This window comes from Taudactylus pleione, unplaced genomic scaffold (genome assembly GCF_031769625.1).
Source record: "Taudactylus pleione unplaced genomic scaffold, aTauple2 ptg000121l, whole genome shotgun sequence".
In the NCBI taxonomy this organism is placed as follows: domain Eukaryota; kingdom Metazoa; phylum Chordata; class Amphibia; order Anura; family Myobatrachidae; genus Taudactylus; species Taudactylus pleione.
Genome location: NW_028284523.1, coordinates 11384365 through 11403167, shown reverse-complemented (window position 1 = coordinate 11403167; position 18803 = coordinate 11384365). Strand labels below are relative to the sequence as shown.

At 37.5% G+C, this 18803-nt stretch overlaps 1 protein-coding gene across 3 annotated transcripts in view; it reads left to right on the top strand.

Moving 5' to 3' along the window:
- The window catches only part of UNC5B (unc-5 netrin receptor B), a 182115-nt gene extending 164823 nt beyond the window's left edge, over positions 1–17292 (top strand). For all 3 annotated transcript variants that reach the window (XM_088472226.1, XM_088472224.1, XM_088472223.1), the window contains 9 exons: positions 483–677; positions 2141–2512; positions 3459–3546; positions 4978–5146; positions 6082–6315; positions 10947–11096; positions 11841–12005; positions 15298–15476; positions 16297–17292. In XM_088472226.1, coding sequence (XP_088328352.1) covers positions 483–677; positions 2141–2512; positions 3459–3546; positions 4978–5146; positions 6082–6315; positions 10947–11096; positions 11841–12005; positions 15298–15476; positions 16297–16462 — 1718 coding nt within the window. In that variant the 3' untranslated portion in view covers positions 16463–17292. The remainder of the gene's footprint in view (positions 1–482; positions 678–2140; positions 2513–3458; positions 3547–4977; positions 5147–6081; positions 6316–10946; positions 11097–11840; positions 12006–15297; positions 15477–16296) is intronic.
- The last annotated feature ends 1511 nt before the right edge of the window (positions 17293–18803 follow it).

The following is an 18803-nucleotide window of genomic DNA, read 5'->3' as shown; positions in this document are numbered from 1 at the left end:
ATCGAGCTACAAATAACACTCACAAATATGTATGTGCAGGAGTTTAGCAAAATGAAAGACCGTTGTGATCTCAGGGGGAGTCATTATTCTCAATTTCTTGTCTGTAATCCCACTGAAGAACAGTCAGCCAGCTGTAATCATCTTTTTAGGAAAATGGCTGATGGGACATCAGTAGCTTGAACTAAAGTATCACAGTATGGGAACTTTTTAGTACAGTAGCTTGTTTATGTTAGATAAGAATTTTAACTCCCACAACCATATGACCTATCACTGCTGGTCTTTGCCATCCTGACGGGCATGTAGAATTATAGCTACTGTCTTTCATCGCTTCAATTATGTCCTCAGCCTTCATATATTTTCTACTTCCTCTGTTGTACATCAAAGTTTATGTTTGTTAACTAGTGCTACAGTTTCTTCTTATTATTATTATTAGGCAGTCATCTGCAATTTGCTTAGTGATGGATTGTTCTTTCCTTCTTTAGTGTTGGACTCAACAGGAGACATTGCTCTCTATGCTGGCCTGGTTGTTGCCGTTTTCATCTTCATTGTTATACTCATGGCCGTCGGCATAGTTGTGTACAGGCGCAACTGCCGTGATTTTGACACCGACATCACAGATTCCTCAGCTGCCCTTACAGGAGGCTTTCACCCGGTAAACTTCAAGACTTCAAGGCACGGTATGGCTAATGTGCTTGACACCTTCAACCTATCCACAACTGTGCACGCTCATTAACTGTCATCTTTTGAGGAACTGGCAGATGGTCCTAATAACATAACAGATGAGGCTGATAACGACAATATTTCATCCAGGGAATTCTAATTGCAGACTGTATGTTTTTATAATTACAGTGTAAACTTCAGACCTTCATTTAAACTATGCCAAATATATTGGATCTTATTTCTCAGCCAACAAAAACCTGTGAAGGAAAAAAAAAAGTGAAATTCAGAATTACATATGTAAACGTCTCAATATGTTTATAGGAATTTGTTATGTAAATCTTGAGTCAGTGTATTTTACAGTGTATGTTTTTTTATATAGGCCATTTATACAATATATTATTCGCTTTGTTGTCCCTTGCAAGGATACCCGACAGAGAAATGTTAACTTTGATGCAGCAGAACAATGGCCTTATGCCGCACATCCACTAGCAGACCAAAAACGACTGCACGATTACGACATTGTAATCGTGCAGTCGTTTCACAGTCTGTGCTGTGCCTACACTGAACGATCAGGCGTTCAGTGTAGGCACATCAATCATCCCCTAATATGCTCCATATGGCCGATTCATGCACGATTCATTAGCGATTGAACGATAACGTTATCGTTCAATCGCTCATAGAAATCGGCAAGTGGATGTCCGCCTTTACTCTATACTTTTCTGCTAACTTGCAAAGTGACATAAAAGAAAGTGGTTTGGTTTATGCCAAGTTTCATTACTAGATGGCCTTGTTACAACTATTTGCATTTGAGATAAGACAAAGGGTTCATGGTACTGTGAATGATTTGAAAAAATGGTTCAGTTATAATGAAGTATGTAAATAAACAGTGATCAGTGATAATCTCAGCAATTGATCATATGGACCTGCATTTACATATAATCTCCATTAAATGAATTAAGGCGATATGTACTATGTAGGCAAAATCGTGTTGTTTTGGGTCAAGGTATATTTTACAGAGCTGTAGCTGTAATGTATACACTATTGCTTACAATGCAATGTCTTTTACAAGGTGTTTCGGTAATGGTGCCAAACTGTATTGGAGTTATTCTGTTACTATTCAGTGGTGCTAGACTTGCCACCAAGCTACCTAGGGGTATATTTACTAAAGGTCGATTTTAATCGATTTAAAATCTATCAACAGATGTTGGGTTTCTAGGGCTTAACCACACATTTACTAGCAGACAATTTTCATTATTAGTAAAGTGTGATTTAGCTTCAGAAACACAACATCTATGTTAATCGATTTTGATCAATAAATCGACTTTTAGTAAATATACTCCCTATAGTCAGTTCTAAACCGGAAAGCATAAACTTGGAGTTCTGATTGCCGCCAGTCACAGAAATGTGATAATGCAATCCTACAGTTTATGGTTAAAATCTACCAAATTGTATAATTTTACTTATTCATTTTCTATTGCAGACAATTCTCATTTACTTCACCCATCAATGCAGCCAGATCTGACAGCCAACGCTGGTATATATCGAGGCCATATGTATGCCTTGCAAGATTCTGGTGACAAAATCCCCATGACTAATTCTCCGTTGTTGGATCCGCTCCCAAACTTAAAGATTAAAGTCTACAATTCTTCTCCAGTGGGCTCATCTCCTGGGATACATGAAGACCTGCTTGGTGCAAAGCCTTTAGGGACATATCCATCAGACACCAACATCATTAATGCCAGAAATAAGACTATAAGTAGCCAACATCTCCTGACATTGCCTCGTGACTCTAGTAACAGTGTGACTGGGACATTCGGGAGCCTTGGAGGCAGACTAACGTACCCAAACACAGGTGGGCTTCTTACATACCTGTCATTCATCCCATTGTTGGCATTCGATAATCATGGTTAGCAAAATACTGTGATACTAATAATATTAATGATTAATATGAAGTGGTAAAACATCATAAAAACAGGTCACATCAAATTGTCACTCACAATATAAATTATTATATTCAGTTGTACTATTGTATATGTACATCATGCTTAGAGCATAACTATTTACAATTATTATTTTGTTCAAAACTGGGACCTTTCAAATGACATTCTTTTTCATACAGGAAGGTTTTTTTTCTTTTTCATGTATGGACTTTTGTTGAAAGCTATGAAAATGTCATTGCTTTGACATTAGTGTAAATGTACGTCAACACTGCATGGAAAACAACTTACTTTGTATAAAATATGCAATTACTTTGTCTAATAGCAGCATGTCATAACTATAATATTGTTACAAAATTAGGTGTATTATTTAATGGTCTATTTTTGCATTTAGAAAGAACGGCAAAAAGGTACAGTAGCAGTTTTTCTGGTACACTTTTTCTTCTCAAAAAAATTGATTGGCCTAGTATTAGTTATACTTAATGACCTAATTATATGATTCCAGCAACATTTTGCAGGGCAAACTATTGCCAATCCTTCATATCTCTTGTTTACTTCCCTGGTTCCGCTTAAACGACACTGTTGCATCAAAATCAGATCAGTAGGTCTCTATAAGACACATATTTTTGCATAAATACATGCTTGCGATGCGCTTTGACTTTGTGTGTAAATGTGGAGGAGCAAATACAGCGAGGTGTTAACCCTTCATGGCAATTCTTTCAAACTAAGCCCCAGTTTAGTGTTGCTTTCTCCATGCAAATCTACACTTTCAAAATCTATGTGAGATGAAGTTTTGATGTATCTGGAAGTCTTTGAAATGTGTGCATGTTGCCCTAAATTAAAGGATGTGTCTTATAACAGGAGTGAGCCTGCTGATACCACATGGAGCAATTCCACAGGGAAAGTACTATGAAATGTATTTGATGATTAACAAGAGAGAAAATACAGTGTAAGTAAATGATGTGTTTTGATTGTGTAGCTGTAATGAGTACTGCTGAATTCACATGCCCCCACTCAGATCCAGTGCTAGTTTAGATGTACAATGTACTCTAATATACTCTGTATTCTAAAAATTCCATATACTCTAAAACTCATCACACATACATAGGTATGCGCCATATTCTGGCCTCCCAACTCAAGTACTTGGTAACTGCAAACTGGATTTCCAGGTTACAAAGTGGTGCAGTGCTCTATAAAGTTCTATAGGACTAACTCACATACAGTGTGCATATCTAACAGCAGGTTCTGAGGACTTCCACAGAGACATCCTATTATAATACTGGTCTACTGAAATTTGTGCTTGGGTATATACACCCATACTGACTCTACTGAAGAAGGATCTTCTGGAATTGTCCTGTTTTATTTCATTTACTGTTAATGCATATTTCTTCAGCCGGAAGCGGCTGAGTTTTTTATATATATATATATATATATATATATATATATATATATATAGATATAGATATAGATATATATATATATATAGATATATATATATATTACTTCTAATAAGAAGCATTTGGCTCTATCAGAGCTCACAGCTACGTGACTTTGTCATTTGTTTTCCATGGATCCTTTTTAGGATTGCTATTTATTAATAGAGACAATGTTTCATTTTTTACATGCTTGATTCAATGTGTGTTGTTTCATGTACATGTCCATCGCTGTGACTATTTGAGCCTTTATGACTAGATACTGATTATTAAATTATTACATATTTTCTATTGCACACCTAGATTGAATGTACTTTTTACTATATATATATATATATATATATATATATATATATATATATATATATATATATTATATATATAATTTTTTCTATATTGGATACAAGTTTAAGTGTGGTTATTTCTTTTGTTCTTTAGTTATATATTAGGTTGCAACCATTTAACTGCTGCTAAAATATATCCTATCTTTATATATTTTTTACAGTACAACCATTGCTTATATTTTATTTAGATTTATTTCTGTTCTGTTTCAAGCGCCGTGGACTATATATATTCCTATATTTGTTACCCAATTGAAGCCTATGGGATTTTGTTCGTGACACTCCACCTGAGAGGGATCCAATTGTATCCCTCCCATCACCCTCCATGGAATTCTGCGCATGTGCAGAAAGACGCCAGAGGGATTTCTGGGTGTTTAAACCCAGAGATCCCTCTCTGTGGGGCTGTCCTTTGCGATATTCTAGGTACATACCGCGGTAATCAACCGTGGTATATACCTGACGAGAGGTGGGATGTACTGCATCACGGATGCAATACTTAGTACATCCCACCCATGACTTGTACAGTTTAGCATATCCTTATAATATGCTATAATTCTTCATATATAGAGTTGTTCATGTTATTGTGATCACTCTCCTTTCTTTTAGACTACCATCAGAGGGGACACAAACCATTTTGAGTCCTATGGTAACGTGTGGTCCCACGGGACTTCTCTTATGTCGCCCAGTCATTTTAACCATTCCACATTGTGCAGACATCACCACATCAGACTGGATTTTACAGCTGAAGACACAATCTCACCAAGGAAGCTGGGAGGTAAGAGAGCATTTGTAGATAAGAGTATTAATAATAAGGTTGGAAGCTTCATCTTTTTCCTAATGCTGAATGCCTACACAAAAGTTATCATTTGAAATATTTTCCATAGTAATAAAGAGAAAGCAAACAAAATTATTTGAATGATGTTACTTACAATTATGTTCTTTAACGAAAAAAATAACTAAGAATAACTTTTATGCTTTTTACAAGTTCATAAATGTCTGGAAATTACATTCAACAGGATGGTTTCTTAAGGGTTCACACCTACCACTGGGGTTGGGCATGGGATCCCGACAGTCAGGATGCCGACGGTCAGAATACCGACAGTGGCATCCAGACAGTCTGAATCCCGAAAGATTTCTGTAAGTATTATAATCCTTGCCCTAACCCTCCCATCCCGCAGCCTAACCCTAACCCACTCCTCCCGCAGCCTAACGCTACCTTCCCGCAGCTTAGCCTTAACCCTCCCCTCCTGCAGCCTAACTCTAACCCTCCTCCTAGTACCTAACCCTATCCCTAACCCTAAGTCTCCTCCTGACCCTACTACTTACCTCTGCAATCTGTTGGGATGCACCTGTTGGTATTGTTACTGCTGGCATCCTGACTGTCAGAATGCTGACTACCCTACCACTGTATTCTAAATCTCCACATTTCAAATTTTAGAACATGGCTCAGCTCAGTTTTCATTGCGTTTTCTTGGCAAAAATGCGTGAACTCTTCAATGTTTGTCTTATAGAGCTCCCTCTAGTGGTATAGTAAGAAAATTAGCTAATCTTCAAGCATTTCCCAACAATAATTGGTTTTCCTAGATTACAGTGTAAATATTACCATCAACTAAAATAAATGCAGCTACTATTTTTTATATTTGTTCCATGTATATTTTTCCCTCTTAATAAATGTATTTATCTAAACACTATTGAATTATTATTTTTCAGGAGGTGGTGACTTTGAATGAAGAGACACTCAACACACCGTGTTATTGCCAGCTGGAAAGCCAGTCCTGTCACATTCTACTTGACCAATTAGGCACCTATGCTTTTGTTGGGGAGTCTTATTCCAGTTCGGCCATAAAGAGACTCCAGCTGGCTATCTTTGCACCAATTCTCTGTACATCTCTTGAATACAACCTCAAGGTGTACTGCTTAGAAGACACACCTGATGCATTAAAGGTAGCTTGCTATAGTTGCTTTTATTTTTTATTTTATTTCACTTGGTTCATTAGAAATCTCGTTCCACGCTTGAATGTTTATTAAAAATTTTCATAGTTTCTTCCAGCTCCTATATCCAATATAATTATATTGTTTGCGTTTGAGCACACCGGCCAACATGGTTAGTGGCCAGGGATTAAAATATAGAGTCCGATGGACGCTTCAAACACTAAAGCTTTTTGCTTACAAAATTGCTAGCATTCAAATTCTTTCTTATACCACCTTGAACACATGAGTGATTAATGTTTGAAGAATCTGCATTCATCCAGAATTCACATTAGCATGTACTAGACGGCTTGAGTGTAGCCAATGTTTTTGTACTATGAACCAGTGAGGTGCTGTTGGATTTAGTAGAATATATATATATATTCTCTAACAATGGTGAATGCTGAGTTTTCTCTTTTTATATATATATATGTATGTGTATATATATGAATGCTGTACAATATAATACAGTATGTACATATCTACAAATCCTATTTTGACAAATTATTGAGAAATACGGCTAAATATCCAAAGCCACATACTGAATTTAGCAACTTCTGTCACTTGTGATGATCAATAAGATGTATCCATACAGTTTTATATGTGAATGTTATATAAAAAGAAATTAAAGAAGTACCATTGCTTATAGCAGCAATAGAACATCTTCTATTACCGCAATTTAACAAAAAAAGATATCGATGGGGTAAATGAGTGATGCTCAGCACCACAGAGACACTGGCTCTGGTCTGATTACTCTTATTGCTTCATCAGCCAGTCCAGGTCTTCTCTGCATATGGGAGTCCCGACATTGCTGGATACCGCATGCATACTGCACTGGAAGCCCAGACTTGGGCTTCCACTAGCAGTTTCCATAAAATAAAATAAAAAATAAATAAATAAATAAAAAATATATAGATATATATATATAGTCCTTGCACATGCGGCCGCTTGGATGTATACAAGGGAACGGCTATGTAGCAGAATTTTTTTGTTTAAACTTATATTAAAATATATATATATGCTTGGGTGCCCTCCAAATGATGACATGTCTGTCCTGATGACGGGGTAGCAGTCCCCGAAACGTCGATGCAATAAAGACACTTCTTATTCTACCATCTCAAGACTTGGAGTGCCGCCTATTTGCTTGATCTATTTGAAGGGTTTCCTTGCCCATTTGGAGGGCACCCAAGCATATATATATTTTAATATAAGTTTAAACAAAAAAATTCTGCTACATAGCCGTTCCCTGGTATACATCCAAGCGGCCGCATGTGCAAGGACTGAGACGTTTATAGACGTACCACCAAAACTTGCACCAGCCCTATGATAGGTGCAGTTTCTCAGTTTGAGTATGGACTTCTCTGTGAGTGATTGAATGCTTCTGTATGTAACCTCTATCTACGTCACTCCTGCAACACTCCCATAAGATGCGAAATCCCCGTGCAACATCTGTGCATGCGCATATGAAATACATTGCTCCACTGTGTACAACATCGCCACTGCTTAATGTAAATACTGCCGCATTCCTTCATGAATAGGCTTCTCTATACTTTGCGATCTGTCTTTGATGTAATCGGTGAAGGCTATCGCTGGTGTTAGCTTTTGCCATCTGTGGGGCGTGTTAACTAGGGATGTGGCCTATTTCTGAAAAAGGGGTGTATTTGCCATATTTTTTTCCCTTGATCTGATTACATCTATTTATATAAGCCACTCACTTATATAAATATACACAGAACTGTCCTGTTGTACTTAAATATGGCAAGTTGCAGTGAAGTTGATAAATGATGATTGCCAAACTTTTTTCCAGAAACCGAGCAGTTTCAGTTTCATGTAACATTCACAAGAGATCTCCATAGAAGCAAATGCCCCAATCTGTAAACTGTCTGGAATGTGTTTATTCAAGGATGACAGTATCATTGATTAAACAGCTCAGTAATTTCATTAACTAAGACTTTTCTAACTTGCGGAACAAAATCCAAAGATGAAGCAATTTTGGATTCTCAGAGGTTTACCAACTGAAAGCAACATTCCCATTAAATCTGTCACCTGCTGCTTTTCCTTAGTAAATCTCCAGGAGCTGCATGCTGTAACATTGGTAGAGGTTTCTCATTGGACTGTGTGGTCATACCCCCTTGGAAGCTTCACACAACCTTGACATTTGAGACAAATAGGGGAAGGTGCTGGGAGCAAGTGGGGGCTGCTGCAGCCAGATGTATTTTGTGGCTCCGGCGAGTAGAGAGGTGGTTAGGGGTAACTATTGTCATAATCTAATTATGACAGGATACAATGCCATCTTATACTGGCACAGTTCATTTAATTGGATTTTGTTCTTCTGAAATACAAAGTTATAAATATTATAGGGGTTTATGTATCAAGCAGTGAAAAGTGTGGAGAAGTGGACCAGTGGAAAAGTTGCCCGTAGCAATCAAATCAGCTTTGAAGTAGCATTTATCAAGTACAGTCTATAAAATAATAGGTAGGTGCTAATTGGTTGTTATGGGCAACTTCTCCACTGGTCCACTTCTCCACGCTTTTCATTGCTTGATAAAGAAACCCCTAAGTTTTCTAGAATTGGTGAATACATTAAAAATTGATTAACCAAATCTGCAAAATATAAATTTAATTGGAGACTGATATAAATGTACGATAACTTTATAAAAGTCAATGTTTGATCTGAACAAAGTACAAATGTGTAAAGTTCCTTTTTATGTGCACTACAGTACAAAATGAAAAGATTACATTAACTTAAACTGTTTTTTTGGCAATTATGGTTAATAATGTAAACCATTTACATATTTTGCAGCAGTTGGATTAAACTCTGGTAACCTCAGAAATGTGCTATTAACTGGATAAATCAGTCAAAAAAATGGGTTTATGTTAGGACATTAATTAGCAGACCTTTCATAAATGCTGAGCTCAAACACTTGTTTCAGTACTTAAAAGAGCATGCTAATTAAAACTACCAAACTATTTCCTATTCCACTATTTTAAATATTGAAATGACTCGTATTAAGGCAACCTATATATGTCTAACATTGTAGCTCTTAGGTAATTAATGTCCTCTGCAAGCTTCCTTAGCGTTTAAAGGGCAGAAAAGTAATTAGTTTTACTACTTCTCAAGTTGTACACACAAGTGAGTGAATATCTTCCTAATGACCTAATTATCTCAACAGGCAATTTAAACAAACAAACTAACTAGGAGATTACTTGAATAAATAAGTAAAAGTCAGTTTGCATTTTCGGCTTCCTGTACTTTAAATTTTCTAAGACATCTTTGTAGCTGCTGCTGGTTCTAAGGATTTCTAATTAGCAAAATGATGAATGATATTCTCTAATTACTTGTACAGGATACATTTTTTTTTTAATTAACTCCTAAATGAATATTTTTTTAGAAAATTATATTTAATAATTCTGACTATATAATGTTCTTTTCTGTGTAGAACTGACATTAGCTACTCTATTTTAATTAACATTTACTTTGTACCGTCAATATAAAAGATCACAGGGTAAACATTTAAACTGCTGTCTGCACACTGGACATCCTCTATAACAGTGGTTCTCAAACTCGGTCCTCAGGACCCCACACAGGTCATGTTTTGCAGGTCACCTAGCAGGTGTACAGGTGTATTCATTACTCACTGACATGTTTTAAAAGAGCCACAGGTGGAGCTAATTATTTCACTTGTGTTTCTGTGAGGAGACCTGGAAAATATGCACTGTTTGGGGTCTTGAGGACTGAGTTTGAGAACCTGTGCTCTATAAAAATTTGATGTTTGATAATGGCTACAAACTATGAAGACTTGGTAGTTCAATGGTTCCTTTTCATGTACAGTACCTATAAAATTATATAACGCAGAACAGATTTACAAACTCGGCCATTACAGTCCACATTTTAAGGATATTAAGTCCAGATGATTGAATAAAATTGAATGAGGTACTAATTAAGTCTGTGCTCAAGCATAGATATTCTTAAAGCTTGGACTGTAACAGCAGAGTTTGGGAACAGAATACTATGAGCAGTGAAGGCAGGATGGGGGATTAGTATCTCTGGAAAACCAGGAACTCAAGGAAGATTTCAGGGATGTTACAGGTGTGTCTTTTGGGGAGGAAAATTCTGTGAGACAATAACTAGACTAAATAGGGAGAACCTCCAAAATTTGAATTTATGAAGCAGCAGGTTTAGTAAGCCACTGCTTACTGTCGGGTTGCAGGTACATATTTTAAAACGGCACCCACAGTCAGTGTAGAACATGCCAGGCTTTACACTGACTCCGGGTGCCATTTTAAAAATGTACCTGCTACTCGCAGTGAAGCAGTGGCTTACAGAAGCTGCTGCTTCATAAATTCTTCCCAAGGTGTGGAAAATGCTTCTGGGGGAAAAGTAATTAAAAACCTTTTTCAGCAAATTCTAACTGCAAATGTCTAAGATTTTGCTATTGGAAACTTAAAACAAAAAATGCAATTCCCACATTCCACCAAAATAATGCTTGATCTGATCAGGACCTATCCATTTTCTGCTCCTACTAGTCCTATCTTATTTGGTTATGTTAACAGACCAGAATGTATTTGTGTTAGTCTAACATTTTATCTCTTTCTTTTGTGCATAGGAAGTCCTAGAGTTGGAGAAGATCTTAGGAGGATATCTAGTAGAGGAACCAAAGCCACTGATGTTTAAAGATAGTTATCACAACTTGCGTCTGTCAATTCATGATATTCCTCATTCACTGTGGAGAAGCAAACTGCTAGCAAAATTCCAGGTCAGTAGGGACAATTTGAGCACTCTAGAACCAGGTGTCAGATCTGATACACCGCATCACATCATGCTATCTGTTCTCCCTGAAATGTTACACTCAACTATGCAGAATGCTTTCTTTGAAAGGAAACTGTTGTTGACCACAATGGAGGACACATTGAACAATTGTAATCAGTGACGGTTTTGCAGCCCCCCCAGTAAAATCCTCCACTTCAGTGAGCCAGTGCAGTCTGTGATTGCACTGGCTACACTGTGACTGGAGGTGGCTTCCCATTGGAAGCGCCACCTGCCAGTCCAGGCTGCGATTAGCAGAGAGCAGCTTCCAGTGGAAGCCGCTGCTCTGCCTTTCAGGGCCTACCAGATCTATCGTGCAGGCGCCAGGACCTGGATGGCCATAGCCAGACCAGCAGCAGTGGCAGCCCCCCCTCAGGTAAGAGGGCAGGAGCCGCTGCTGATTGTAATTCTATTCAAGTGATTTGTATTGCAACAACTACACCAGGTGACTATTGGTAACTAATATATCTTCATTAGATGACTATTGCACCCTCTGAAGTGAAAAATTATCTTCAATACTCGCTCCAGAGTGCTCAAAGTAGAAAGTAGAGATGCATTAATTTTAACAGCGCTTCACTTCTGATTGTATAACATGCTCTCTGCCATATATAATATTTAGATTGCAGGGAGTACAATACATGCAAAGGATTATGACCTGCTGTGTGTTAAACACAATGTGATTTTCTTATTGCAGGAGATACCTTTTTATCACATCTGGAGTGGAAGCCAGCGGTCGCTGCATTGTACATTCACTCTAGAGAGGTTCAGCCTGGCTTCTACAGAGCTCATATGCAAAATTTGTGTGAGGCAGGTGGAAGGAGAAGGACAGATATTCCAGTTGCATACCATGCTGGAAGAGGTGAGCTTGTCTGATGCTGAGTGTAGAAGTGTGTGTGTGTGTAAAGACGGAAATACAGTAGTGCGTATTCTATTGTGCTGTGTTCATTTTGCTCATTCTGATACAGACCACTGTAGAAAACATTATTTGCGGCTTAATTTTGTGATATTTTTTTAATATGGGAATTTAAAGTGTAGGAAATGTAGTGACAAGTAGAAAGCATTATACCCCTTTCACACAAAAAAAAAATTGCCAGGTCAAGCATTTGGACCCTGTAATTTGCGGATCAACACAGGTCCTACTTCAGTGTGAAAGGGTCGAAATTCCCTGGACTTCGATCATGGTTTTTACCCACGTGGACACAAAAATGTATCGGGTCCAAATGCTTGACCCGACAATTTGCTTTTCTGTGTGAAGGGGGAATACAGTCTGGGATTGGCAAAAAAAACCTGTGCATCAAATGTTAGGTAAAAGCTGGATTTTTGTCTTTTATTGTGAATGAAAGTGGTATAAGTAAGTTAGTCAGGCTTCGTTGTGGAAAGTATCTAACTAGCAATCATCTAGTCTGTGACTACGAAATACTTGTCATTAAACTAGACAAAAGCAAACACGAGACTGACATTTTGAAAATGTATTCCATATAAAAAAAATAGGATGATTCCTTATTAAATCTTTAAATTGTGAGTTCTTAATATAAAAAACACACTATGGGCCTGATGCAGAGTTAGACCCAGATTGAGAGTAATTTATGCAGCAAAAGAAAAATAAAAAAAACTGCACATAAAAAATAATATATTTACACAATTAGGCTGATATGTGCGCCAAAAGCAAATTGGCATAATTGAAATGCACTTACGCCCATGTTTTTGACCAATTGTTATGCTTGCTAAATACATATTTTCCATTAAGCGTGAAAAATTTTTTCAAAAACTGAAACAGTGTATGCAAAAAAATACACAAACAAAAACATCATATCTGCTCTAGCAATGAAGAAAGGACCCATCATCGTAAGTGGTGTATTGGCTAACAGCCAGTCACAAACAGTTCACTAATGCTGCTGACATCATCCAGTATTTGCTACTGAATATTCTCGGCTGCCAGTAATACTGGAAGAAATGCCCCATTGCACTCCCCCTTAGCACAGTAGGATGTGAAGGATGCACTGCCTGCTCTGTAGCGCACCCTTTGGTTGGTTCATGTGCATCAGCCATAACCTATCAGAATTGATGGTACACTTGTCAGATTATAAAAATGGATGGATTGCTTGCTCACCATTATAACCTCAATATGGGTGTACCCTTTTAAGGTCAGTGCAATACACACTTGGGTTTAAACTTCTTATTTTCATTGTATCATCTCACTTACATTCTCAATGTCGTTGCACAAAATTATATAGCCAGATAGATTGATATGTGTAGTAAATAAACTCTCAAAACCTGACTAAATTTAGTTAGTCCTTTATATTGTCCTAGATGGCATAGTCTTTATTTTTTTTTCTTCAGATTAATACGTAGTGTGGGCACTGTTTTGACATGTAACCTTGATAATCAGTCTCTAAAATTCCTATAAATGTATCATTATTATACTTAAATTACATTGTGCAGAATTTTATCATTCTTATTTGTAACTGACAAATATGAAAACACACTGCTTACTACACTATTACATTACACATATGTACATTATCCAATGCAGTCTCCAATGTTTATGCTTGCGGCTTTTTTTCTGTGATTTGTGTTTTATTCTATTTATGTACTTCGTGTTTTGTTTTATGTTATGACTTTGTAGCTGTGCTCGAGTCTATAATTTGCAACTAACTGCCACTTACATATAGATTTGTTTTCCCTAAAACAAAAAAGCAAGATAGAATGCTGACATTGTATAAAACAGTTTGGGCCTCATTCCGAGTCTCACGCAGTGTCAATACCGCACGCAGTATAATGTTTTCAATGTTTTCATTCTGCGCATGTGTCTGACTCGCATAGCGCATGCATCCCGATTGTTAGTGCTCAGAGACGCCGTACAGCGTCGTACGCACAGTCTGTGGAATCCAGTGAGCGTTCTTGGGAGATAAAAGATGCGGGAGTGTAGCTATAAGTAGCAGCGTCCAAAGATGCACAGTCGCTCACACAGGAGCCATACTCAGATGGAAAAATTGCACCTGCTATGAGGTTTTTTTTATTATGTTATAATACATACCATATTAAAAATTGCATGACTTCTTATTGAACATTGAAATAGTGATTTCACACTACTATATAAAACACTATGAGTCTATATCAGAGATGTACGCTAATTTGTTGTGGGAAATTATGCAAAAGCTGCAGGAGGCGTCTTAAGTAAAAAGATTTCCACTGCCAGCTTCTCTGATCTGCTGGTGCATCCAAAGGCGCAGCATCGGGTCAACAGCTTGAACATCGGACATCTGAATAACCCTTAGGTTACTGCGGGTGTCCGGCAAAAATCACGCTGCCGTGATCAGTGATGCTGTGTCCAGGGGCGCAGCCACTGGTTTCAGTACGCCGACCGTTCCCTGTTCTCTGGAACACTCCCTGTTGCCTCCCTCAAATGCTAGCAGCAGGTCAGTCATGATGCTGCTTTTGGGGCACTGCGACCGATGTCGCAGGATGAGATCGGCATATGTTCAGTGCTGCACATGCACAGATAATTAAACAACGGAGGTTTACGTAATATTGGATTTATGTAAATCTATGAATCCATTCCTACATGTATAAATAAGGGATTATGAACAGATCCATTATTACCAGGTTCTGCCTAGAGATGAGCGGTTTGGATTAACTCGGTTTGTTCGGATTTGAAACCGAGGCAAAGCATCATTTTTCTGCCACAGGAGATCCAAAATGTCCATGAAAGATGACGCTTTGCATCGGTTTCAGAACCCAACTTGCGATAAGTTGGTGGAAAAAAAACGAGTCGAATCTGAGCCACTCATCTCTACATTCCATAATAAGTCCCAAGTAGACTATATACACAGATTTATCATTTTTTTAGAGTGGTAGTATGTATTATTTATCAGTGATTTGTTAAAGGATCTTCTTATGTTTTTGCAGAAGAAGAAACATGGCAGCCCCCTCCTGATTATTATTACAAATATACATACACATAGGATACTCAATGCAGAAATAATTGATACCCAATATGTTTTACTAAACATTTAAAGTAATATAAACCCAACCTATAAACATGGCATACAGTATGCCCCCTTTATTATAACTCTGAATCGGTTTGTTTAAACCCATAATGTATGATCGTCACAGACTCTGTAAAATATACATTGTTTTTCTCTTAACAGAATGCCAAATCATTTGATCCATTTTGTTCACATCCTGGAAGCAATGTGACAACCCAGTTAGGACCATATGCCTTTAAGATCCCCTTGTCAATCCGACAGAAAATCTGCAACAGTTTGGATGCCCCTAATTCCAGAGGAAATGACTGGAGACTTCTGGCGCAAAAGCTCAGTATGGACAGGTATGTCTAATATTTCTGCAATGAAGTCACTCATGTCTTGATAGTCACCTAAGATTAGAGACCAGAATGTTGATAAATTACTTGTTTATTCCTACCAAAAACAAAAAGATTCTGCTGGATATGTAGGCTCATTTGAGTGTTGACTAAATCTATTTCCACATGCTATCTTAAACAGCATTGTTATCTGTGGCACCTGAAGATGAGTTACCACTATATACCCTTAGTTAGAAATAATTTGTGGTGTTTAACATAAATTTAAGTTTGCTTTGGGAGCAGTGCTCATTCTTGTTTTTACACACAACTCTTACATGGGTTGGGTATGGGATGCCGGCACTCAGGATCCCGGCAGTTAAAATCCTGACTGGGTCACAATACCGACAAGGTAAGTATATTATCATTCCCCTACCCATAACCCTCCTTTCCCGCAGCCTAAACCTATTCCTCCCCTCCCGCAGCCTAAACCTAATCCTCCCCCTCCCCCCCCCCCCCCCCAAGGCCTAACCTTCTCCCTAATCCCATGCCGGTGCCGGGATTCCGACCCCTGTCGGGATTCTGGCACCGGCATCCCGACAGCCGGGATAAAAACTACATCCCTCTCACACAGCAGTCTTCCCTAATTATATTTCCTATGGATAAATGATTTGTTGAACAGCAAAATATTGGTTAACATTGTTGGGCAGCTAGTCTTGGTTATGTTTACATGAAAAGTCATTTTCTTGGATGACATCACTATCTGACCAGCATTTCTATGGTTCAGAACTAAATGCACTGCTCCAAGAAAAATAACAGCAACATAATTTACAGTATTTTCTTTTCCTAGATATCTGAACTATTTTGCCACCAAAGCCAGTCCAACAGGTGTTATTTTGGACTTATGGGAAGCCTTACACCAGGATGATGGTGATCTCAACACTCTGGCTAGTGCCTTGGAAGAGATGGGCAAAAGTGAGATGATGCTCGTCATGGCAACGGAAGGAGACTGCTGATGACCTCCTAATTTGGTTGACTTGGAGTCCTTGAATTTGTTGGAGGTGGTATATGTGTTTGCAGCAGGCAGCCCTTTGGACCTTAAGCAAGCGACATCTGTCCTTGTTTGTGCTGGATGCCTCACAGAGCTGCAGTTTGGTGGGGAGGATGAGTACTCCTTACAGTCTAATCACAACCAGCCTTAGAAATCCTTACATACTCTGTTTACAAGCCATCCAAGTGTCTAATGGAATACCTTTTACACTCAACAAAATGCAGTGCAAGAGTGGAAAGCATCTTCGTTACCATAACAGCTGCGGGCAGACATCTTTCATGTTACCGTTCTAAGCATTTAAGTCTTTGTAGTTTTTAAGCTCTTTAAAAATGTTATGTATTCTCCATCTTTCAAAATGTTATGTATTCCTGTTCCTTGAAAGATCATACACAATCTGATCAAACTGCTTTTAATCCTGTCCAAGCTTGGAAAACAGCCTTACTATTGAGGCAAAAGGTTTCTTAGGAAACGCGAGTTTATTTATTATCCAAATCTTTGGATGAGTCTTGTTTTATATGTTACCGAGTGAGATTTCAGAGTTTGCGCACCCAAGTGTGTGAGTGAAGCTTGCTAACCATTCCGGCCTGGTAGAAGTTTCTAATATTAGATAAAGCTTTTTTTGATGGCTTATTTACACTTATGGGGCCCTACTGTCAGTATAATAATGTTCAATGTGTGGTTGTGTATACATATGATTGGGAATATTTTGTTGCCTTTCTTTGCTTTTCCCATTCTACATTCTGTATATCACAAATACCTGAATGGAAACCCTACAAAGCTCAGGGAAAATATTGCCATTGGGGAGGGAAGGGGTTGGGGCAATGTTACAAGAGGTCAGTTCACTTTATGTAAAGAACTTGTCTTTTAAGCCACTTTACAAAATGTAAATTGAAACAGATTAAATTTAGATGATTTGTGCCACATTTGTTTGGCTTATTTATCAAAATTGAAAATGGATAGTTAATTTTGCAAGCAAATGCTGTAGCCTCTTATTTAGGGGAGAAAACTGTTAAATCTTCCATAGAGGGCAAGTAGGTGTTGTCCATAGCAACCAATCATATTGTAGTTATCATTTATCTTGTACTCTCTATAAAATTATAGCCAGGATCTAATTGGTTGCTAAGGGCAATATCTCCACTAGTCCTCTTTAGTAGGTTTTGATAACATTCCTCTTAACTTTTTAAACTGTACTAGCAAATTAAAAGAAATCTGGTTGTTAGGGGTTGTAGTATTTTTCTTCCCAGCCAACTGTGCACCAGTTGTTATGAATGTCCCCATATCCTTGGGTTTCCTTTTCTCCATGTAAGGTAACATGATCGATAAAGCATTATTTTAATTGTTGAGTACACCAGTGGCTTACATGGCTTAATAAGTCCAGGAACTTTGTATATATTTGCATTTATACATTCTAGGTGGGAGCAGTCATTTTTTAAAACCTAGCTGAAAAGAAAATCATAGACCGCTATAGCAACAGTACCCATCTCCAGGCTCAGGAAGTAAAGTGAAACATTTTATATTCTTTCTGTGCTACATGTGTAATTGGAATATGAAACCATTGAAAAACATTGTGAATGTGCTCTGACATGTAACAGAACCTAATACTCAAAGTATAAATATTCTTTAGGATAAACTACAATCTAAGGAGACCACTTCCCAAAGGCAAAGATGTACGCTTTTAACTTAATTGTAGATTTTTATCAACACTGAATATTCATTGTCTGCTGTATGTCTTTTTTTTTTTTTTTTATGTTCCCAGCAAGATTTAATTTTTTTCATAAAAAAACACACCCTTGTCATTGTAGGATTTGAATTCTATTTTTCAAATAACAAAAGTTAATTTATGTACAAAGAACTGGAATAAAAAGTGTTATTTTTATACTTCCACTTGCATTGTTCACCAAAGCATTTTGTACATCTTTGTCCCTACTATCTCCATTAACATTACAGACTACACTGCTTCTAAGGAGGGATTCCAGGATTCCCGTTACAGATAACTTTTAATGTGTTTTTTTTTTTTTTTTTTTTTTTAATGGCAGCAATTAAGAAGTAAACATGTTTGAGAAATTTTGCAATAGTAGACATAATGCAAAGTAACAACAGACAACTTAAAGTTAAAACCATAGTTTAGTTTGGTGTCTCATGAGTCTTTGTAGAAGTTTGAATTATGTATTTAAAGGAAAGCCTGGTTATTTTTTTTAAACAAGAAAACTCATATTTTAATATTCAGATGTCAGAAAGTGCCAAAGATAACCATATGTTTTACAGTCACCTTCTTCCCTATTTCACATCACTTATCAGATAAATAG